Genomic DNA, 23,527 nt, shown 5'->3' on the forward strand with positions numbered 1-23,527 from the left:
AGCTGGGAGCACGTTAAAGACAGTAAGTGGCGAACCTAGTGGATTGTATGAAGACTGCTTGGGTGTGAAGGACTCCAAAGCGGATAAACTCACTATAGCCATTGTATTGATATCAACCAAGTCCCAGAGTAGGATAGTTTAATTCTAGCCTTGGTCCCATGTCCTGGGTTCAAACTTCTCGCCTTCCTTATCTTATCTGCACCTCATTTGTAAACATCCGTGAATATCCTGGTTGTAGAACTTGCTCCTGAATGACATATCTGCTCCTGAATGACATATCTGCTCCTGAATGACCTGCTCCTTAAAGATCTGTATCTCCTCCTCTATGACCTATATCTGCTCCTCAATGATTTATATCTGCCCCTCGATTACATATCTGCTCCTGAATGACCTGCTCCTTAAAGATCCTTATCTCCTCCTCTATGACCTATATCTGCTCCTCAATGATTTATATCTGCCCCTCGATTACATATCTGCTCCTGCATGTCCTATATCTCCTCCTGTTTTACCTTTTATCTGCTCCTAAATTACCTATATCTGAATGGCCTGCCTCTGCTGCTTTAGGACCCTATCCATACTTTGTAGCTACTGTAAAGAACTTGGGGTCATATCTCAGGCTGGTATGCCCTACCAAACATAACTCACCCGCATCATTGTGACACATTATTTACAGAGACAGCTGCACTGACACCCAGCAAGCTCAAAGCCTGGCCGACCGGCCGGTGAGTCGCCGCCTCCAGCGGCTGAATCAGCTCCTCTCCAACGCGCACCTCACGGTTCTTTAAACCTCTAAAGGGAGCATACCGTGTGTGTTTAATCTCTCTCTCTCTACCTCCTCCTCTCCTCCTCCTCATCATTGTCATCATCAACCTGCTCCTATAGTCAAAATCTTCCTCCCCCCCCTTCTTTTCCACCCTCCACCTCCTCCTCCTAATCCTCCTCCTCCCCTTCCCTCCTTCTCTTCCCTCCACCACCTTCTCCTCCACCTACTCTTCTTCCTCCCTCCACCTCCTCCTCGCCTCCCTCTGCTGATCCTTGTCCTCCTCCTCACTTCCCTCTTCCCTCTTTTCCGCACCTCCTCCTGAACTCCCTTCGCCTCGTCCTCATCCTCCTCCTCCTTTTCCCCTCCTCCTCTTCCTCTTCCTTCTCCACACGCCTCCACCTCTTCTCTTCTTGCTGTAACACCTGTGTTATCTTATTCTTAGGTAAACGGGTTGAAAAAGTACTAAAGTACGTAGAATTGGTGGTACACAAAGAAATAGTGAACTGCATTGATGAGTATGTTTTAGTATCACTCTATTCTTCCATTCACCTGCAAGTCATTCTCATCTCTTTCTCTATCTCTGAGCTGAGGGGTTGGCTGCCTTCTTCAGTGGGGGGGAGGGTGTGTGCGGATTCCGCACACACCAGCAGATGTCACACACAGCGGACACCAAGAGGCATGTCTAAACTGAATTAGGGGAAGTTCTCAACCACAGATTTATTAACACAGTTGTATTTAGTGTCTAATTGTAGTTTCACTTCACTAAAAATGACCTCATAGCTGATACGGGCATGGCTGTAACCATTGGTTCCACCTCATTCCCACACCACTGTATGACTCAAGCAGCCTCAAATGAAGGCCCATTAGGTCAGGACGGGCTTGGAGTGTGGCCAAAAACTAGTGACACTACTGTTAAGGATACATATCATGGATAAGTCAGCGTTGCGAAAAAAACAGCAGCCAAACCCAAATCTAAAAACGTGTTTATGTGTAAATTATGAACACTAGAGGGCAGTGTTGGTACAGTGTCTGGCCGTTTCAAATTCCCGATAAAAAATATAATCTGATATTAGACATACGACCAGCTCAATATGCAACTATAGGGGAGAGCTTAATCGCCAATACCAGAATATATACCTTCCTGATCAAACTCCCGACAAAAGCCCCGGAAACCCTCTTACATCATCATAGAGCTGTATCCCTCACTACGACACAAAGGAGACATCACCAGGGCCGGACTTTCACTGGTTGTGATTCGTCCAGGGGAAGAAGATGCTGTATTGCAGACCTAGGCAGACAGGTGGAGGAGAGGAGTCAGAAGGAAGAACAGCTGAACTGACAGATCAATACTGACCACTCAATAGGCCGACTGGTTATATACCTGCCTCAATGCAAATTGAAGAGCAATTATAGGATTCAAATTAGATGTTTATTTTCTATTTATTTATTAATAAATAAAAAATAAAAAAAGATCTACAACCGCCAACAATATTGTTTTTGTCTTTATTATTGTGTCCAGGCAAAATTAAAGACGTAGGGCTAAACAGAAATATCAAATTGGCTAATAATAAGAAAAAAGGTTCATGGACATTAAAGACATCAAGAATGTTTTATTTATATCTTGTTTATAGGTTTACGGTACCACTAGTGTGTGCATGAGTTCGCCTCCTGCCATGTTTATCTGGCAGACACCATGCAGCGATGGCCTGCGAATAAACCGCCTTTGGTGTCTCTCAAGGCCACCAGGGGGCTATAAGATCTCAGCTTTGCGTCCAGCTTGGTCTCTACGCGGAGGAACAGGTAGAGACAAGAAGGACAATGATGATGATTTTGCAAGGCGATTTAACCTGAAATTTTAATCAGTGGTCATGGAGCTGAAATGTTTGTTAATGTTGGGCAAGAAAGCTGAGTGGAGTTATGGTCAGTAGACCATAGCTGAGTGCAGTTATGGTCAGTAGACCATAACTGCACTCAGCTATCCGGTTGTCCATTAGACTCTAATGGATCTGAGTTGGAGCCCAAATGTCAACAACCGGTAGCATATTGAGGAAGATGACCCCTTATCCCTACCTGCTCCTTAATGACATTTAATCACAGTTCACTGTGCATTATTTGTTTTAAAGTGTCGTAAAATATCGTAAAATAGTAGCTCCGAAGGGTCTGTTTGATAATCGTGGTTGCCATGGTATCTTGTATCTTACATTATGGGTCTCTCTCTCTCTCTCTCTCTCTCTCTCTCTCTCTCTCTCTCTCTCTCTCTCTCTCTCTCTCTCTCTCTCTCTCTCTCTCTCTCTCTCTCTCTCTCTCTCTCTCTCTCTCTCTCTCTCTCTCTCTCTCTCTCTCTCTCTCTCTCTCTCTCATGCAGGTCCTCTACAAAGGATCCCTGGGTCTCGTTCCCGTTCTGGCTGCGTGTCAAACCGGGCCCATGTCAGCCAGGGGAAACTAAGGACACTAGTACTATAAAAACACAGACACAGACATTAAACCAAAGTTCAGTGGAGAACAGTCCGCACAACACGTTGCCCTCACGCGGTTTAGCAACCTCACTTCCGTTAGCTTTTGGATTTGTGATTATAGTCAGCCATTGGTCCCACATTTAGACTCATGGAATCCAGCCAATCAGAGCTCAGACCTGTCCCAGTGGCCTGTCCAAACAGTTAGGGTGTCCTTCCAGGCTGCATTATACGAAGTGTCACAGGAGAAACTGGATTAGACGGGTTTGTGGACCAAACTCTGTATTTGACTCTGCCCTTTAGTGATAAGTTATCTTTCAGCCTTTGTGTGTCAGTGATGACTATGGGCAAATTTTTGCATACAAATACCTTCAGGTGGCGAGAAGTGTGAACAGGAACACACACACACACACACACACACACACACACACACACACACACACACACACACACACACACACACACACACACACACACACACACACACACACACACACACACACACAGAAAGCCTGTGGTTGTTTCATAATATATAACATAATAACATAATATATGACAGACACACGCATACAAACATAAACACACACACAGAACCGACCAATGAGCGGGGGCTGAGGAGGGCTGCTCAGGTCAGTTATTATAACTGAGCACACAAAGCAGTTGCCTACTTGTTATTAAAAGTATAGCAGGTCTTCTCACTGTAATGCACATCAGACAAGCAATACAGAAGACTAAGTAGACATTTGAGAAGTTAGTTTGTAAGTTAGTTTGAATCAGTTTGCTCACCTTGTCAAGGGCGCCTGTCAAAATCATAATAATACAAAGTGATGAAATAAATGTAGAATGTCACTGATAAATGAGTCAAATGTATCATCAATTCGTATCGGATGTCTTTAGTTTTGTCTCAAACATTTAAATGATGTTAGAAGCAAGGGAATGTGGTGCACAGTAAATGGTTAATTTGACGCTTGACGCACTCCTTCGCCCCCGACCTGCGTGATGACGTCTGACACTGATTTCCCCCCCCTGCTGAGCGCCTCTCTTGGACGGACCCGCACCACAACCAGCGCCGCTACACAACTTTGACCAGCGCCGTACTGCTACCGCTACAACAACCCGACAAAACTCAAAATGGGAAACTGCCAAGTGGGTAACATTATTAACCGTTCTACACAGCTATATATAAATTGCTTAGCGATGAGGATATCTTAGTAGATCCAGATCCTTCTACACCCAGGACAGGGCTTTCTAGGGTGTTTATTGTAACGTTAGGCCAACCGGTTATTTCATGAAGGTAACGGAGCGGGGATGGGAACAACCGATCGCCTTAAGACTAGATCAGTATACTGATCTGGAGTCTTAAGGTTTTATCATAGTATATAGTATTTTTTTTTTAAGGTATCGCCAGCATTCCACCGTGGCACTATTTTAGTATTGGAATAACCCGTAACAATGCAAGCCTACAACCGTGGCTATAGGAAGAGTTTCATTTCAAGGTCCCTTTAATCGTCGTGTATGATACGATTCATAACAGAAGTGTTTCAATGTTAAAAGGCTGTTTGTATTCCGTTATGGTGCGTGTCTACATCTGACGTGGTGCATTTGTGATCTACAAAGTGCTTAGGCTCCGTGGCAGGGGACCGGCCACTCCCCTGCGGAACCCACGGCTCCGTTACACGAGTCTGGGTCAATAGTGAGGAGAGAAGGGAGGGAGGGAGAGATAGAGGGAGAGGGGGAGGGAGGCCTTTTGACGAGGGCCCAACTCATGGGCCCCTTTCCCTGCACCCAACCAAGTTTGTTTTAGGGCAGACAGCAGCAGCTGAAGCCGACCAAACACTTGGCTATTTGGTCACTCAACACGACCATAACCCACATGCCTGCTGGTCTACTATATAATGTGTACCACATCACATAACAAGCCGAAGTGATTCAAACTAATAATATGGATTACACTTTTGTAAATATTGTATTCATCAAGTATTTCTTGTTTTCTCTGCTTGATTAGCCCACCGTCTTCCCCTGTGAGGACTTTGATGTCATGGCCGACATCAAGGGAATCCGTAAAGCGTGCAAAGGCTTTGGTAAGACTTTTCTGGAAGTATTTTACTGTATGAGTATATCCCAATCTGTTTTGTGTTTGTATGGGTTTAGTAGACTACCATTACAGCGTTTTTTTTTAATCTTTTGGGAACCAATTAGCCAGCTGACTCATTTTAAACCAATCCGATTCTTTGGCTGAATGGACTGGGTGTGTTTGTGGTTCCAAGAATAAAATCTAAACCTCATGACACACTTCAGTCAGTACAGCCTGGCTCGGTAGGAAACAACCACAGGCTTTCTGTGAGTGTGTGTGTGTGTGTGTGTGTGTGTGTGTGTGTGTGTGTGTGTGTGTGTGTGTGTGTGCGGTATTCGGTTAGGCGTCAATGGCTCTATAAATGTTTGTCTATAGATTTGTATCTATAAATATTAGACAGATTATGTTAATGTTAAACTAGTTCAGCTCGATATATAATCTTCCAGCTTTATTACACCCCGTACAGTTATCAAAGATATGCGCACAGTTATCAAAAACATGTTAGAAGATATCATTTTGTCTCCGCTTTATCCCAGGCACCGATGAGCAGGCTATCATCGACATCCTGGCCAACCGCAGTGCCGACCAGCGGCAGGACATCAAACAGGCGTACTTCGAGAAGTACGACGATGTGAGTCAACCCTTCACACCATATCTCTACCTTTATTTTCACCTTTCGTTATCGTCTATTAGGGCTGGGCGATATGGACAAAATCCTATATCACGATATGAGTAATTTTATATCACGATATGGATATATATCACGATATGGTATTTTTGAAGTAAATTAAAATAATAAATGGCTTAAAATAACCATACTTCACATTTGATCAGTTTTTTCTTTTATTTTGAACTTGAATTTCCATGCTTACAAAGGAGTAAGTAGCGAACAATCTGTCATATAGTGCAAACATCTTGTAAACATTGATGTTTACAAGATTGGCTGGTGAAGTTTCTTCTTCTGGGAATAGTTAAATGTCTTACAGCTAAGCACTCTGCTGCAGGGCCCCGTTGTGGCGCAACTGCAGTTAACTGCAGTTCCATCCACCGCCATTATTATTATTATTATTATTTTTTTTTTTTCCTCTCTCGGTATAAACGATATGGCCAAATCTCTCCCGGTAGACACTTGTCGTGGCAATTTCTCTATTAGATATTGCGTCTGAGACAGATGAGATCTTTAGATGCAAAAAAGCACACAATACTTGTAGGCAATTGCTGGTCGCATATATTTGTATTAAAAGTATGAACAAAGATACATCACAACATGCATCAACAAACAACATAACAGGCATACATTACAATAATCTGAGGCCCCAGATGGGAGCTTCTCTTTGCGTGTTACTTCATTCTCTGAAGGTACGCTGGGGAGAAGTCCACCGAGTGTCTGAATCGATGAGTTCTTATTCCACTGGGAGTTGGGCTCTGGAGGAGGTGTGTCCCCCAAAAAGCCTTTGTGTACCAGATGGTTATCTTTACAACTGCAGCTGTGGGGAATGCCATTGGAGGGGGTAGCGGCCGTGTCATCTAAAACCCCTGGCTTGGTTGACGCTAGCCAGGGGGTAGAGGAGCAGGCCCATACATCAAAGGATTGCATGGAGGGTCATTTACAAGACACGAAAACACAGGAACAGGCAGGCAATAAAAATGTATCACTCAACCCTTGACGGTTTACACTTTAAATGACCCGCATGGAGTAGAACGTAGGCCCTATATTAAATTACACAGAATAACAACAAACCTTAAATTCATACATAGACCAAAACAATACAACATGTAGATTTTCCATCACAATCCCCCCTTTGATTATTTTATAATCACAAATTCAAAAATCTATCATGTCCGACCATCAGCACTTCTCCGCTTTTATAGGAGGTTGTTCAGACTATTTATACCACCGTTCGCTTTTACAGAAGGTAGCATAAAATCACCTAACATCACAATCAAGTCATCTGTTTCCATATATTCAAAAGTCATAAAAATAAAAACAGAAAAGAAAACCAAAACAAAGAAACAAGGCTACCTTTTAAAAACATTTCTAAACAAAAATATTCTTATTTGATGTGTCCTTAATGCTGCTTCCGTGATACAAACACATGAGTAGTTGGCAAGCACTTAATGTTTACTACTCTAAACATTAATTGTCAATCCAGTCAGTATTAATATTACACAGTATAACCCAACATTTAAACGGTATTCCTCTTCTCTTTCCCATTGTCCTTCATGATGTCTCTGAGGGACCTACATGGGGTTTGTTTAATAATTTTTTTTTTTTTTTTTTAGTAATTATTTCCTTTGGTTTGCTTTAGTATACCCAAGGTTGTTGTTCAAGGTTGTTGTTGTGGGCTCCCCATCCCCCCTCTTGACGCATGGACTTACCCATGCGTCAATTTACCATAATAAGGGAAAGCCCAGGCCTGTAAGCATGGCTTTCTGTTGCGAGCGCACCAAAAACCCTCTACTTTAATTCTGAAAAAAAAACATTTCTTTAACTTTCAACTTTTCTACTTGTCTTTGATCCTTCAAACTACTTTTCCTAATAACTTTCAAACCTTTCAGATATACTTCTTAGAAACTATCACACACTCATATAGACAGTATTGCTGTGTCTAGTGTGATACTTTCCGTACACTGCTCTTCTCTCCCTCCGCCTGGACACGCCTCCACCTCTCTCTCTGCTTCCTGCCTCTCATCCGCATCCCGGGCTGTCCTTTGAAGTGCCTGTCCCCACGTCTCTCCCGTCTCTGAGACCCTCCTTTGTCTCAATGTTCAGGCCACTTCAATGTGGCTACACAGGCACCATGGAGGCCACCACTCTGGTGCTGTTGGTCCTGCTGGACTGTCTCCTTGTGTCGTCCAGCAGACCGTTCCGTAGCTCTTCAGGTGGGCCTCCCATGGTCTGTAACTTCATAAAGTCTGATGCAAAGGAGTTGTGACGTGGGGTATTTGCACTGTATTGGGCCACTGGTCGGGCTGAAAGCAGGAGAAGGAGGAGCGTTGTCCAGGTCCGGATCTATTTGAACAAAACTTGATGCAGATGGGTTATCTTTCTCCCCACCCCTTTCCTTATCTTGTCTTGCCTTACGTTCTTATCTATCTCTTCTCCTTCCATAACACATACTTCTTCCAATCTCTCTCATACGTTCATTAATTCACCTTCTTGCCATTTGGCCATAAAACATTAACAAAATATCATAATATAAAAATCTGCATTTTTCAATATTAGGCAATACACTTCTGTTGTCAGTGGGGGTCAGTCGGGGTTAGTCTGGGTCAGTTGGAGTCATGTCATGGTTGTGTGATATGGTTGACCATTAAATTGGTTGTGATAGATTGTAATAATCGAGTGTCCACTGTCTACAATAGCCCGTTGTTTAAAATAACCATATCTAATCTTAAATTTAGCTGATTAGCTCGCTTAAGGCTGGTGAGAACCATACAACAATCATTTGGTTGGTTGTGTTATGTGTTATGGTGCTCATACCTGCTCCTTGGACCTGGTCTGCTCCGGCGTCCCGTCAATGCGAAATCCCCCCTTCACCTCTGCCTCTTGGATGATTCACAGTCACTTCACGGGAAGGTGCGGTTTCCCAGCCGTCCGCTTCATCGTTTTCCTCATTTCTAATGGGACAATCTTTTAACCAATGATCCTTGGAGCCACAATACAAACAGTCCCGGTTGATTACTCCACGGGACTTTCTCTCTTCTGGCCGATCGGTTCCTTGGTCTTTGTTGCGACGGGTTGGCTTAGGATTCTCCAGGGCCTCCAGTTGGGCGAGCTGGAGCTTCTTGGTTCTCTCTTCTTTTCTATTCTTCTCGAACTTTTCTTTCTTCATGAAGAGATTTTCTGCGTGGGTTGCGTGACTTATAATCAAATCAAGTCTGGCGGTACGCCACCCAATGCAGTGTGTCTCTATGAATTCCGATATTTTGTCGTCCAACGCATCCAGGAAGGCCGCGGTGAGATTTTCTTCGTACGGAGTCTGAACCACCCGGTCGGTTGGTACAGGCACTCCCCCGTGGATCTTGAACACCTTTTCGACGCGGTCCATCAAGTCAGCCACCGTCTCGCCTTCTGTTTGTTTGATCTTTCGAATAGCGGTCCAATCTCTAACCATGGGGAACGCCCCCCTGGCCCGTTCACACAGTCCCTCTACCAGCCGGCGGTACACGGACCCTTGATCCCAATTGAACATTAAATCCGAGCCATTCCGCTATGTCCTTAATGTCACTGGGTCTCCATGCACGGAAAACGTATGCTGGACTGCCATCCTGGGGGTTCAGTACTTCGATCATGGGGAATTGTCCATTCATCACGTCCCCGTGTTGAGTAGTTGGGGAGAACGCCATTCCCTGGTTTCTCAAGCGGCTGGCGACGGGCTCCCGCTTGGTCGGTGTGGCCGTCGCCTGCTGTGGAGCATTCCTCTGGCTACGAGTTGCAGGCCTATCTCCTGTCGTGCTGCAATCGGGTGCTTTCTCCTCATCTTTGAGGTCAGGGTAGAGATTGTCCGATGATGCAGCTTCAGGGGCGTTGTCATACGGGGGAGGAGAAGGGGGATTCGCACGCGGTCCGCCGGTGCAGTCCAGGTCCGGGTCTATATCTCGGGTGACATTGAGATTAAAAATCCCTACACTCTCTACGCTCTCTGTCCCTGGCTAATTTTTTTTCTATCCTGGCCCTCTCTTTCCCACAAATAAAACGCACACCAACATAGTTTGGAACTTTTCTTTTTCATTTCTGATTCCAACAATCGTCTCTCTAACTCCTGTAATCGTTTTAAGCTAAAACTCCCCATTTCAGGAAAGCCCAGTTTGCACCAATATTTTAAACCCTCCAGAGCCGCTTCACCATGCTTCTCCAACATCACCTTCGCAGGTCCCGTTATCTCAGTTTTCCCAGATTTGTTCCCCATATTTTAGATCCTTTTACACTAGTTATTATTTATCCTTTTACACTAGTTATTATTTAACAAATTATCTAATATCGCCGACACCTCCTTGTTACTACACACATATACATATATTTATTAATGAATACCTATTATTATTATTTATATATATATGTGACCCCAACAGCGCATAACGGGTTTCCCTTTACCGTTTTGACAGACCCTCCTGCCCTTTCTGTTACATATATAACATATAGTTCATATATTGACGGAACTTCACCGGAGTTGCTTTACCGTATGTTCCTATAACAAAGTTCGAACGTGGCCGATTTGTTCGAATATACGTTTTCAAAACAGTATATACCGTTTTAGTAACGGATTTTTTTGTAGCTTAAAGGTATTTTCAAGCTACAGAAGTATTGAGATCTCACCTGCTCGAATTCTTTTGTTTCCTTCTGGATACCGTACTGAAGAAGCCTTAGTTTATCCCCCACAGGCACTCTCTCCTCGACCCCATTAGTCTGGTTACAGTCACCTGGAGGCGGGGTAGAGCTTTGGGACCGACTCGGACCTGTTTTGGAGCGATATTTCGTGGAATCTTCAGGTTAGATATCCCGGACGAGCCCCCAAATTGTCGTGGCAATTTCTCTATTAGATATTGCGTCTGAGACAGATGAGATCTTTAGATGCAAAAAAGCACACAATACTTGTAGGCAATTGCTGGTCGCATATATTTGTATTAAAAGTATGAACAAAGATACATCACAACATGCATCAACAAACAACATAACAGGCATACATTACAATAATCTGAGGCCCCAGATGGGAGCTTCTCTTTGCGTGTTACTTCATTCTCTGAAGGTACGCTGGGGAGAAGTCCACCGAGTGTCTGAATCGATGAGTTCTTATTCCACTGGGAGTTGGGCTCTGGAGGAGGTGTGTCCCCCAAAAAGCCTTTGTGTACCAGATGGTTATCTTTACAACTGCAGCTGTGGGGAATGCCATTGGAGGGGGTAGCGGCCGTGTCATCTAAAACCCCTGGCTTGGTTGACGCTAGCCAGGGGGTAGAGGAGCAGGCCCATACATCAAAGGATTGCATGGAGGGTCATTTACAAGACACGAAAACACAGGAACAGGCAGGCAATAAAAATGTATCACTCAACCCTTGACGGTTTACACTTTAAATGACCCGCATGGAGTAGAACGTAGGCCCTATATTAAATTACACAGAATAACAACAAACCTTAAATTCATACATAGACCAAAACAATACAACATGTAGATTTTCCATCACACACTTTCATATCGTCCACGGTATGATATCGTCATATCGCCCAGCCCTATCGTCTATTCTCTATTGCTGCGGCTGTCTTTGCCAGATTTCTGGATTTATTGTTTGAATTCAGTTTAAAGATTCAATTGAAACGATAAGAAGATAAAATAACATATATTTAACTCTCATTCAGTGTTTTTCTCCTGCTCTAACTCTGACTCACATTTCCAGCCGTGTTTCAAAAAATCCTCTCCATTCTGCATCCCATTTTCTTTGGTGTTTCCCTCCCCTCATTTTCCTTTCTCTCTATCCCTGTCCATTGGTTGTGTCTGTCTCTCTCTCGCCCCCGGGTTCGGAACAGGAGCTGGTGGAGGTGTTGAAGAAGGAGCTGGCGGGGAACTTTGAGAACGCCATCTTGGCGATGCTGGACCTGCCGGTGATCTACGCCGTGAAGGAGCTGAGGAAGGCCATGAAGGGGGCGGGTACGGACGAGGACGTCCTGGTGGAGATCCTGTGTACTGCCACCAACGCTGTGAGCCCTAAACTGTTACTGCTACTGTGTTGTTCTATATCGAAGCTTTATCTACTGTGAGCTGCTCAACTGTTACTGTTACTGTCTTATTATCTATAGAATCTTTGTCTACTGTGGAGCTAAAGAATCTCTTGCTTTCTTTCAATTCAATAACATTTATATAATATAATATATATAATATAATATATAATAAGACTATCGGATATAATCTAGACTTGATTTAGGCGCTGTTTTTCGGGACCATCCTGCTAAGCATGCTAGGTAGAATACCATGCTATATTACTTGCTAGGTACACCAACATTCTAAGTATCCTAACATCCAAGGTACCCTACTGTGCTAAGTACACCAATATGTGTCTCTGTAGATGTCGGAGGACATGTTAGCTCTGATAGATGGATAAACTGTGTAGAATATAATATTTTTCAACGATTACCGTCAGCAATATAACCCTGATTTGTATTTTCTTATTCGTGTTACCTTGCAGGACGTTCACATGTTCAAAGAATGCTATTTCCAGGGTGAGTAATCTTCAAAGGTTCAAAGGACTCTAATATGCTTTAAAAACTATGACAATCTTAAGTTTCATGTTCATGGGTCATTTCGACAGGACATATCCGCCACCACACTAATACATTAGTACAACATTGAGTCCACTTCCTCAGATTATGAACTTTGAAGGAAGTTCAAGCCTTGAGTCAGTTGTTCCGGGCAATGACCGGGTCTTGTGTTTACGCTTTGTTAGCGACAGCCAATGAGATCTTCCCAACCTTGCACTACTTCCTGTTGATCGCCCCTTCAAGCCCCTGATTTTCCATGACGTTGACTAAACACAGTCTTCAGTCAACGCTGTGTTCTCTACACATCCCATGTAACATGTAACAGCACATTATGTCTTTACAGTAAATAGAAAACGTCATACTGTGTGTTATTTTGATATTTGATATTCAAAATAACAGTCTTACTAATACCTTTTGGAAATAGTCTTAACTAGAAAATTAAACTTTCAATCCAGCTGAACAAGAATATTGAATATCTCTAAATGGCTTTGAAATGCTATTTTTCTTTTGAAGGACCTTTTCAGCTCTGTCTAACTCCATGTTACCTTAAAGTTTGTTTGTCTTTGTTAATATAGTCCACGAGCGTGACCTTGAGGAGGACATTGACGGAGACACCAGCGGGGATGTGAGGAACCTGCTCACTGCTCTGCTCCAGGTACAGTCCTACTGGGGTAGGAAGGGGCTATGGAAGTGAACTCACCATGTCTACGGTACTGAGGCCCACGCTTCTGACCTGCATTGAGCCCCTAACCATCCCTCATCCTGCGTTTATATAATATATTTAGTCATATATTCAGACCTACATTTAGCTACATATTTATCTGTTTAGTCATACATTTATTTAACTATACATTTAGTCATAGATTCAGTTCCATATTTTTTCATACATTTGGCCATGTATTTATTTAGCTATACATCTACCCATACATTTTGGCTATACATTTAATCATACGTTTAGTTCTATATTTAGTGGAAAATTGAATGGACACTTTACAAGTGAGGCTGAAAAACAATCGAGCATACAAGGTTACGATCCATAATGGAGCAACTCATTAAATTCTGAGTGCTGCATGACCGAACAACTGGCGAGAGTGCAGAGCAACAATAGGAATCAGGTCGCATAAGATCTGTTCCAAACACAACACTACTATTACACTGAGGCTGTAACGAATCGTGTATTTTGGGACTCAAGTCAAGCTCCTAGCAGCCTCATTTTCGCTCTTGACAAACCGGCAAGCACTCACATACGTGCACACATTCAGACGCACACATGTACACACACGCATGGTCACAGTCGCATTTACAAACATACAAACACACTCCAGTCTACACACACAGGTATAAACGCATGCACTCACTTATACACACACACACCCACACTCACATTCTCTTCCATGTAACTACCCTCATTGTCTTCTCTCTCACATATGCACGCTCCCACGCACACACACACACGTACACACACGTATAATAAGGTACAAACGACAACACACAAAAACACACACCCAAACACATACACACACACAAACACAGACTTGCCCTCTCTGTCTCTGGCAGCCTTCCAGGTACATATCCATTAGTAAGGTGGGGTGAGGATAGGGTGACTCCTGACAGACAGAGGAACCTCACATCAGCATGCAACTGACCGCTCTCCCCCCCTCGCTCCCACAATCTCTCTCCCCTCCTCTCCCTTTTATCTCTCCTTTTTTTTCTCCCTCTCCTTTTATTCTATTCCCCTCCTCTTTTTAATCTGTTTGCTTGCTCTCTCCACTCGTTCCTCTCACTCTCACTCTCTCACTCTCACTCTCTCTCACTCTTCCCCTCCCCCACAGGGTACCCGGGATGAGAGCTATGAGGTGGACGAGGAGTTGGCTGAACAGGACGCCACCGCGCTGTTTGAGGTAGAATGACATCAGTGTGATGCCCCAAAATCTTTTTTTTTTTAAATCCAATCCAAACCAATAGACTTCCCCTATGGAATATTAGCAGTGTCGTGGTTACCTAGCGATGTCAGAGCGTGAATCAAAGGTTTGTATAGACAGTACACCCCATCTCCCGGTAGGCTGGCGAGGGATGCTTCGGGACAGATGAGTCCACCTTCAGCTTCGTCCTGGCAAACAGGAACTACCTCCAGCTGCAGGCTACCTTCAAGGCCTATGAGCAGGTAGGACAAACAATGTAGTAATAATATAGCAGTAATAATAATACTAATACTAATAATGCTATCTAAACGAATAATAATGCTATATAAACCAGCAAGAACATCAAAATAGCTGAATATATATATATTTAATATGCCATTTACTGGACGCTTTTATGCAAAGTGTTTTACAATAACTTATGTGAATACATTCTTAGCATTGGGTATTCCCAGTGGGAGTCAGACTCTGGATGCCATGTTCTAATATAACATAATTAATGAGGATAGAAGTAATTGCTATGCATGGCAGTTTGGGAGAAGCATCTGACGATGCCTTAACTTAACTAATCGTTAAGTCTAGTGTTGTGATTTAGGTGTTGTCTTCTCTCCGTAGCTGTCGGGAACAGAGATCCTGGACGCCATCGAGAACGAGACGGGGGGAACTCTGAAGAAGTGCTACGTCGCTCTCGGTCTGTATGACTTTTAAATGCCCTCCCACTTACGGAATTACAGTCAATATTGAATTAAGAAATAGTAACACAATTGCTGCTATTGCATCATTTCAATACATTTCATACATAAATACGTATATACAGATGTATTCAATATTAATTATTATACTATGTTTGACATTCAAATTATTTTTTTTTGAGTAATATCAATAAAGTAATTAAATTGCAATACTGCATCTGCCAATAGATTATTTGTATTCGTTGGATTGATTTTCTTATTATAAAATATTATGTTATATGTATTTACAATCAACAAGGCTATCTTCTTCCTGTTGACTCGTGTCACGTGACAACGATGGGCCAATCACACGCTGTCGTTCCCCCCTTCTCCCCGCAGTGCGAGCGGCTAAGAACCCCCAGCTGTACTTCGCCAGGAGGCTCAACAAGGCCATGAAGGGGATCGGCACCGACGACGACACGCTCATACGCATCATCGTCACACGCTCCGAGGTAACGCTTTACCATACCATACCACTAATATATATATATATATATATATATATATATATATATATATATATATTATGTTATACTACTGTACTGTACTGTACTACACTTTACTATCATCATCATCAACTGCTCCGAGGTAACGAGATACTATACTATAACACTAATATATATACTTAAGCAATAGATCACGCCAGGCTGTGGTATGTGCTCATTATACCACTGTTAAGGGGCGTTGTCCGGCCCCGACGCGCAGCGGAGGGCCGGCGACCCCCTTCACAGTGGTATAATGAGCACATGCCACTGACTGAAGTGATCTATTGCTTTTATACAACGGTTACTGTTATGGCGAAACGAAAGTCATAGACACACTACATTTAAAAAGAAACCAATAAAGTCAAAATAGCCGTTTAATTAAAGAATACAAAAAAGTAGTCCCTCCTGGCTGCCGCTATGCATCGACGGTCGCTATGCAACACACTTTAGCGTCCCTCCGAGAGAAGGCTCCGATAGAGCGGTTCGCCAGCAATTTATCCTATGGAGCAGTTCACTCGCCGTGTGCCTAAGCTTTCGTTAGTCTCTCCATCGCCTTGCTCACTCCCGGAGTAACAACATTTACACGCTCTCAATCATCCAACATATGTTTTACTTTGTAACTGTTTCTACTTCCAGGCGCGGAGTGATATGCAAACTTTCACAAAATGATCGGGCGTCATAGCAGTTATGTATACGCTCATTATACAACAGTTGGGAACCAATCAGATCGCTGGATTTAGGTCCCCCGTTGTATAATAAATGTTATATTACTGTACTATACTACTCTATATTATCATCAAGCGCTATTGCTAGACTACTATATTATATGTATATATATATTTGTACATATATACTATACTACTGTACCGTACTGTACTGTACTACACTATAGGTAAAGGTAACAGAACTATAATACTATATTATACTGTACTGCACTAAACGATACTATCTGTCAACTTTTGTGGCGGCCGAAATGATTGCATTAGGAAGAGGTGGTGGCTGAATTATAATATATATATATTTTTTTTTAATAATAACGTGCTATTATCCGTGGGCAGTACGACCTGGAGACCATCAAAGACATGTACCTGGAGAAGTACGACGTGTCCCTGAAGGATGCCATCAGGGACGAGTGCAGCGGGGACTACAAACGCCTGCTGCTGGCCCTCTGCCACTAAACACACACACACACACACACTCACACGCTCACACACAGACACACACAGACAGACGGACGGACGGACAGGGGGAGAGACAAAAAGACAGACAGACTGGCAGGGAGACAGACAGACAGTGAGACAGAAAATCAGTGGGGCACACAGACAGTGAGACAGACAGACGGACAGTGGGTCACACAGACAGTGAGACAGTCAGACGGACAGTGGGGCACACAGACATTCGGACAGACAGACAGACAGACTGATGGAGCCAGTAGGTGGTCCTAACTGGGCTACGGGTTCTGCTGCAACTGAACTAACACTATTTACAATCGGTCCAAACTTCAAACTCCGGAACTTTCTGTTGGGGCGAGCGGGAGGGAGAGAAAGATGGAGAGGGTTAATAACAGCTAGCGACAGAACTCAGAGAGGCTAAGTTTGTTAGCGCTGAATCTGGTTTGTGTTTTGTTAACCACTATACACCTATTTTCCTGTAGCATGAAATGCAAATCAACAATCTCCCGAAATCCAATTCCACCGTGTAGGGTTTCTCGTCGTCAGTATTGTATTTAAGTTTAGTTCAGTGGGTCAATGTTTTGGCTCCTGCTGATGAAACTCTACAGCTAGATAACATGATAACCAGTATTGACATGGATATCCCTGGCCCTAGTAGTTATTAATACTCAGTCTGCTGCCCTCACTGACTGTAGCGCCCAGTTTAGCAACTTGCTTTCAATGTGGCATGAACACAGCATTTTGACAGTCTGGTCGGTCTACAGTACGCCTTGATTATATAAATGATTATATATTACCGCTGTGTGTGCCGTGCAAAGCCCTGTCTTTTCACTGTTATGGGAATCAGAGGGAGTTAGGGGACTCAACTTGAATACAAAAACAAACATTTAAGGGTCAGTATCTTTGGCTAGGTGCACCAACACTGAATGTTCAGTGAATGTTTAGTTTTACCGCTAATGCTAAATGCTATGCAACTGTTGTACGCTGCATGTCGTAATTTTTGTTTGATGATGGTAATAACGATCTATAAATATATATGAAGGAAATGAAATGTTGACATGAAGGACTTTTTTGATCACAACTGTTCCACAATGGAGACTTTCTATTTTTGTGAGTGTCTTTTAAAAGTTGTGCATTGATTGATGCTGTTTTTAATCCAATGTGCACAAAGAAAACCCAGTTTGGATCTGTCCTCGTCGTGTGCTATTTTTTCATTACCAGACTAACGCAGTATAGCCTATTAAAACTAAAAATTGTATTTAGTGTAGGATTGTAGATGTGTTAACCTTTGTGCAAACATATTCTTTATTTAGGTGGTCTTAATATGTTACACAAGATGACCTAATCAGAAACTGCCAACCTCATTTAATGACACTTGTTTGTGTATTCTAAAATGGCAGCTGTATTTTAACCTATTGAACACTCAAAATGTTAGTATTGTGAACATTGTTAAACATTGCCACTGAAATTGGAAGAAAGATGACATGATATGTAATGGTGCAAGTGTAATGGTATTAATATTGTAATATCTAATATATATACTTCGGCCTGGTTAGTTATGAAATGGGACCAATAACTGTCTCAATTGAGCCAAAGAACTTAAATCTAACTCGAAATAATACATAAAATAAAGAGTCCTAAGAAAAAAATCATTGTCGGTTTTATTTGCACCCTATGGTTATTATGTTATGCATATTATGCACCAAGGCACGTCAAAAATGCATTTCCTTCTAACCAGCCTTTCTATTGTCTTTACATTAACATGTTGATGATTGAACTTTGCCCTGAAATTCGTCCTTTCCAGGACTGTTTCCTGGTTGGTTAATAATTAATGCTGATGGATGAATGATTCTCTCTCTGCTGGAGGAGCGGTGCCTGTGGGAGACAAAGCGGTTCTCTAGCGCCACCCCCCCCACCACAGGCGTGTTGGTGTCCCCACTATCCCCGATGGTCACCGCTTTCACAATCGGTTTAAATATCTAAATCTGGGGTAACGTTCAACGCTGTGCGGTGCAGACAGAGAGGAGGACGCGTTTCGTCACGGTTGAGTAGTGGAAAGGTAAATATGAAAGCATCGTTCGGTGGTTATTTTCCAAGCCGGTGAATTATTGAAGCTCATAGCTTCCATTTTGCTAGCCGAAAGCAATTATAGTTAAACGATCATGCACTATAACCGACACTACGAATAGCGCCCGCTATAAGCGCATATAAGATGATATGTAGGCGTATATGTTATTAAATATCTTTTATATGTGTGTGGTTATGCTAACTGTCGCTCTTACGTTGTAAGGTGCACGTTAATCCACGCTAAGTGGTTGGCTTGCAACCATGATGGAGGTGTTGTGGTCCGCCTGGGTACCATTTCCATGGAAACATGAAGTGATGATGAATGATGCACTACGTCCGGTCTGGTCCCTCATCGAGACAATCTGACGTCTCAGCTCTTAGTTGTGTATTGAATCCTCCTCTGCTCCTTTATTGTCCCTGAACAGCTTTCCGGGGAACCATGTCGTCTCTATGGCAGACATCCTCGTACTCCCCGAGTGGGGCTCTCCCCGAGATAGACTCCAGCTCGGTCCGGCTTGGAGACCACCGGGCCCTGAACCCGGCCTGGCCCAAGCAGGAGCAGGACGAGCTGAGCATCATCAAGTGGGAGAACCTACACACGGGGGGGAACGGACCCGATGTCGTGCAGGACAACACGCCCAGTAGCGCCATGTCATGTAAGAAACCCAAAGACTTAAAATAATTAGATACTGTTGTTTTAGGCTATTCATTCTATTTGTGTGTTTATTGTGTAAATTAACTCTAAATAATTAAATTAAGAGCTTTATTGGCATGTTAAAACACATTTACGGTGCACAAAGCACAACAAAGTACGTATATATATTTTTTATACAAACCCATACACATATTTGGTTAACCCATCCATCCATTAGTGAGACATTTATTTGCACAGTGGAGAGTGCAAAATTATTTTGTAAATGTACACCTGCTCTTTCAAGGCGGGTTTCCCTCAGCAGGTAAACATACAACAAATAGCCCAACTTGATAACGGCTGCAACTTAGCAACTCTGCCTTTAATTCTCTCTCTCTCTCTCTCTCTCTCTCTCTCTCTCTCTCTCTCTCTCTCTCTCTCTCTCTCTCTCTCTCTCTCTCTCTCTCTCTCTCTCTCTCTCTCTCTCTCTCTCTCTCTCTCTCCCTCCCCCCCCTCCCCCCAGCGGGCTCTGCCACTGAGGGTCTCCCGCCCAGGGTCCTGATGACCATCACCAAGCTGCAGTGTCTGTTGGAGCGGAAGCAGGACCGCATCGCTGCCCTGGAGCGGCAGGTGGAGGACCTGATGCAGGACAGGAAGTTCCTGCGCAGCCAGATCGAGAACCTCACCAGCAACCGCCCGTCGGCTGCCTACGCGCCGCCCAGCCAGCCCGCTGCCGCCGCCGCCACTGCCACCACCGCCGCCGCCGCTGAAGGTCGGTCACCCTGTTGTCGGTCACTCTCCTGTCGGTCACTCTCCGGTCGGTCACTCTCCTGTCGGTCACTCTCCTGTCGGTCACTCTCCGGTCGGTCACTCTCCTGGCGGTCACTCTCCTGGCGGTCACTCTCCTGTCGGTCACTCTCCCGGCGGTCACTCTCCTGGCGGTCACTCTCCGGTTGGTCACTCTCCTGGCGGTCACTCTCCTGTCGGTCACTCTCCTGTCGGTCACTCTCCTGTCGGTCACCCTCCGGTCGGTCACTCTCCTGTCGGTCACTCTCCTGTCGGTCACTCTCCGGTCGGTCACTCTCTGGTCGGTCACTCTCCTGTCGGTCACTCTCTGCTCACCGTAGGTCACATGACATATTGTTGACAGTAAGGAGATAATCTGACCAATAATGCCCCTGAATGTGTGTCATTATGTCGGTCAGGGGATGATCCTTGATTATATTTGCCAAAAATTGCCACTGAAAATGTGATATTCAGTAACGCTGTTAGGCTAGTGGCTGTGGTGTGCAAATCCTTGCCAAAGAGGCCTAGGTTCGATTCCCCCCCCCCATGTGTGCAAACTAACTGTAGGCATCCTCAAGCCCTGCCTCACTTTGGATAAACCAAAGATTATCGTCATAAATGAAAAGGAATCTTCTCAATGCAATAAACCAAAATATAACCCTGAAACAACAATCCTGGTCGTCCTCGGCCCGCAGGTCCTAAACCGCCGCACGTGGAGGCCCGGTCCCGTAAGAGAGAGCGGGAGCGCGTGGCGTCCAGCGACTCCCTCAGCAACGACAGCGACTCGGATGTGTCCATCTCGACAGACGTTTCCATGGCGACCAGCGAGCACCGCAGGAAGCGACGCAGCAAGGACAGGAAGAGAGGGAAGAGAGGGAAGGACTACAGCAGGAAGAGAGGTGAGAGCACCTCGCTTCATTTAGTTTATTTACTTCATGCGGCTTTGGAATTCAGAAAAGAGAACTAAATGAAAATAATTAGGATTGTTATCATTTATTATTCATCATTAATAAATTATTCTATGAGCATCATTATCATCACAAAGGGATGCATACCACTTTTTACTGCACCAAATACAGGTGGCAGTTCTTACTTGAGTTCTATTTGAGAAGAGAATTTTAGTTGCATCTTATTTTCTGCTTTAGCTAATCTCCTGCTCTCTTCCCTCTCCAAGCCACGGGCATCCAGTACGTCATCCACCGCTACAAGCAGGTCCTCGCCGCCTACAACAAGAAGAAGAACATGACCAAGGCCTTCCGCCACTACGGCATCGACCGCAACACCATCGCCAACACGGCGTCCATCGCAGAGCTCCACCTGGCCTGCAAGGACACCGCCGCCCTGGTGGGCACCTTCCGCCACGGCGAGGAGACTCTGGTGAACTACGCCCAGCGCTGCGCCCTCTGTATCGACTGTGACGCGGACCTGTCGAGGAGGATAGACCTGATGAAGACCAATGGAGAGCTGCTGCCCATCTCGGTGAAGAGGGGCCGCGGGGTGCAGCCTCACTTCCAGCCACTGGGGGGCGACATCGAGAGCATTGTGCTGAGTTAAGGAACGACGGTAGCAGGAAATACAAGCGGCCGTCTGTCTGTCGCTCTGATGTGCAGGATCATTTTCGGGCTACCTCGGTCACACAGAGACCCACGGCAAAGCTAGGCTGGCTTTCCAACGCTGACTTATCGTTCTATTTTTGGAAGAAACACTGTGATGTGTAGCCTATTTGTTAATTCTTCCCCGGGTTCTAAAGGTCGTGTTTATGTAATAACGCTACCATAGCCTTGTTTTTAAGTAATATTATCCTTGAAATGGACACTTCCAATTGATTATATATGTTTTTTAATATACTTTATTTAATTAACAATCACTACTGGTATCTTTGTATGGTATTTCCATTACTGGAGTTTATGTGCATAGCCGTACAGACTGTTTTGGTAGCAGCTGAGAACTATTTTAAGTTTGTGCAGAGTAGCAAATAGACGCAACATACATGAGGTCAGAAAATAGCTTCCAATGTTCTACCTATTTTTCTCACATATTTTGAATGCTTTTATTATGTAAAGGAGGTGGAAATCTACTAAAGCATATGCTGTATAGGCCTATGCACACTAACTTTGTTAAAGACTAACGATTTTCAGTAGGTCACAAATGAATGGGTCCTTTTAAATAGCCAGGTTTTTCTGCATGTCTGCAAGACCCTCAATGTAATATAGCCTAAAAGTTTTATCCCAGATATTTTGAATGTTTAAACAGGTGTGGAAGTGCTATGATGAAGATTTCCACACGATGGCAGTGCTGACCTATACAAACCCATTTAAAGTCAAATAGTGAACTTTTCGTTTTGATTTACAATTTAACATCCCCTTTGTCGTTATTTGCACCATACATTTTCTACAATGTCGGCTATTCCTAACCTATTGGGTAAGTGTACAATGAGAAACTGTTGTCTTTACAACTGTTTTCGTGGACAACCTTGAAGATTAATATTACTCTGAAATAGTCCTACTCAACAGTATTGCCCTAAATACCAATTCTTCACCTGTGGGATTCTTTTCATGATCACTTTTGTATAAAATTGGATAGGCCTATACGTTAAAAACATAGTTTTTACCGTTCAATGAAAATGACTTGGAAAACAGAAACCATGTCCATGAATTAGTAGTGGGCTTCATATAAGCTATCAAGGAAGGTAGGCCTACCCTTTATTATGTAAGGGCCATCGCATCACTGCTATAATGTGTATTTCTCTCACTCACTCTCTGTCTCTTGAATTCCAAATGAAATCCAAGTGACGTTAACAGAGTTAGTTTAACAGCCTCCCCATTGCTGTTCTGGTTTCACACCGAGTGACAAATTGCTTTTACAAAGCTAGAGGTTGTTTTTCTCTCGCTCTCTCTAAGCCTGTCTCTCCCGATCTCGTTAAATTATCCTGTTTTTCCTGTAGCCGGCCTACTCTTTATCCATTTCGTGACCTCGTTTAAATGGATGATGCTTATTTTCATAGGCTTTAAACATTTTATTCCCGGCTACCAAAAAAATCACCATGACAAAGGCCTATATATATGTCTAATAGGGCCTGACGCAACGCAGTGTTGCCTGTCGCTAGCCTGCGATATCAATCACACCGGCAGGGGGCGACCCTCGGCCTTGGGTCTGGCTCTTCAGCCTGAAGGGACAGGTGCACCGTGCACGGC

General features: G+C 43.9%; 2 protein-coding genes across 3 annotated transcripts; both read left to right on the top strand.

Annotated features, from left to right (window-relative positions):
• Positions 1–4,246: 4,246 nt before the first annotated feature.
• Positions 4,247–18,040, top strand: anxa13 (annexin A13). 2 transcript variants are annotated; one of them, XM_056584138.1, is made up of 11 exons: positions 4,247–4,362; positions 5,222–5,297; positions 5,827–5,921; positions 11,814–11,984; positions 12,470–12,503; positions 13,118–13,197; positions 14,375–14,443; positions 14,605–14,706; positions 15,077–15,152; positions 15,532–15,644; positions 16,736–18,040. In XM_056584138.1, the coding sequence occupies exons 1-11, from the start codon at positions 4,348–4,350 to the stop codon at positions 16,853–16,855; spliced, it is 951 nt and encodes a 316-aa protein (XP_056440113.1). In that variant the 5' UTR covers positions 4,247–4,347; the 3' UTR covers positions 16,856–18,040. The 2 variants fall into 2 exon arrangements, with proteins under 2 accessions (XP_056440113.1, XP_056440114.1); XM_056584139.1 differs by having other exon boundaries at positions 11,817–11,984.
• A 106-nt stretch (positions 18,041–18,146) lies between these two features.
• zgc:174877 (uncharacterized protein LOC570025 homolog) lies at positions 18,147–22,730 on the top strand. The gene is made up of 5 exons (XM_056584137.1): positions 18,147–18,908; positions 19,342–19,572; positions 20,071–20,319; positions 21,029–21,232; positions 21,508–22,730. Exons 2-5 carry the CDS (start codon positions 19,356–19,358, stop codon positions 21,885–21,887), a joined length of 1,050 nt encoding a protein of 349 aa, XP_056440112.1. The 5' UTR covers positions 18,147–18,908; positions 19,342–19,355; the 3' UTR covers positions 21,888–22,730.
• The last annotated feature ends 797 nt before the right edge of the window (positions 22,731–23,527 follow it).

This window comes from Gadus chalcogrammus, chromosome 23 (assembly GCF_026213295.1).
Source record: "Gadus chalcogrammus isolate NIFS_2021 chromosome 23, NIFS_Gcha_1.0, whole genome shotgun sequence".
Classification (NCBI taxonomy): domain Eukaryota; kingdom Metazoa; phylum Chordata; class Actinopteri; order Gadiformes; family Gadidae; genus Gadus; species Gadus chalcogrammus.

Excerpts from the sequence above, each read along its gene's own strand:
- anxa13 (XM_056584138.1), top strand. Across the intron at positions 14,707-15,076 it reads CCTTCAAGGCCTATGAGCAG|CTGTCGGGAACAGAGATCCT; the intron begins GTAGGACAAACA and ends TTCTCTCCGTAG. Across the intron at positions 15,153-15,531 it reads GAAGTGCTACGTCGCTCTCG|TGCGAGCGGCTAAGAACCCC; the intron begins GTCTGTATGACT and ends TTCTCCCCGCAG.
- zgc:174877 (XM_056584137.1), top strand. The coding sequence starts at position 19,356 with ATGTCGTCTCTATGGCAGACATCCTCGTACTCCCCGAGTGGGGCTCTC. Across the intron at positions 19,573-20,070 it reads GCCCAGTAGCGCCATGTCAT|CGGGCTCTGCCACTGAGGGT; the intron begins GTAAGAAACCCA and ends CCCTCCCCCCAG. Across the intron at positions 21,233-21,507 it reads GGACTACAGCAGGAAGAGAG|CCACGGGCATCCAGTACGTC; the intron begins GTGAGAGCACCT and ends TCCCTCTCCAAG.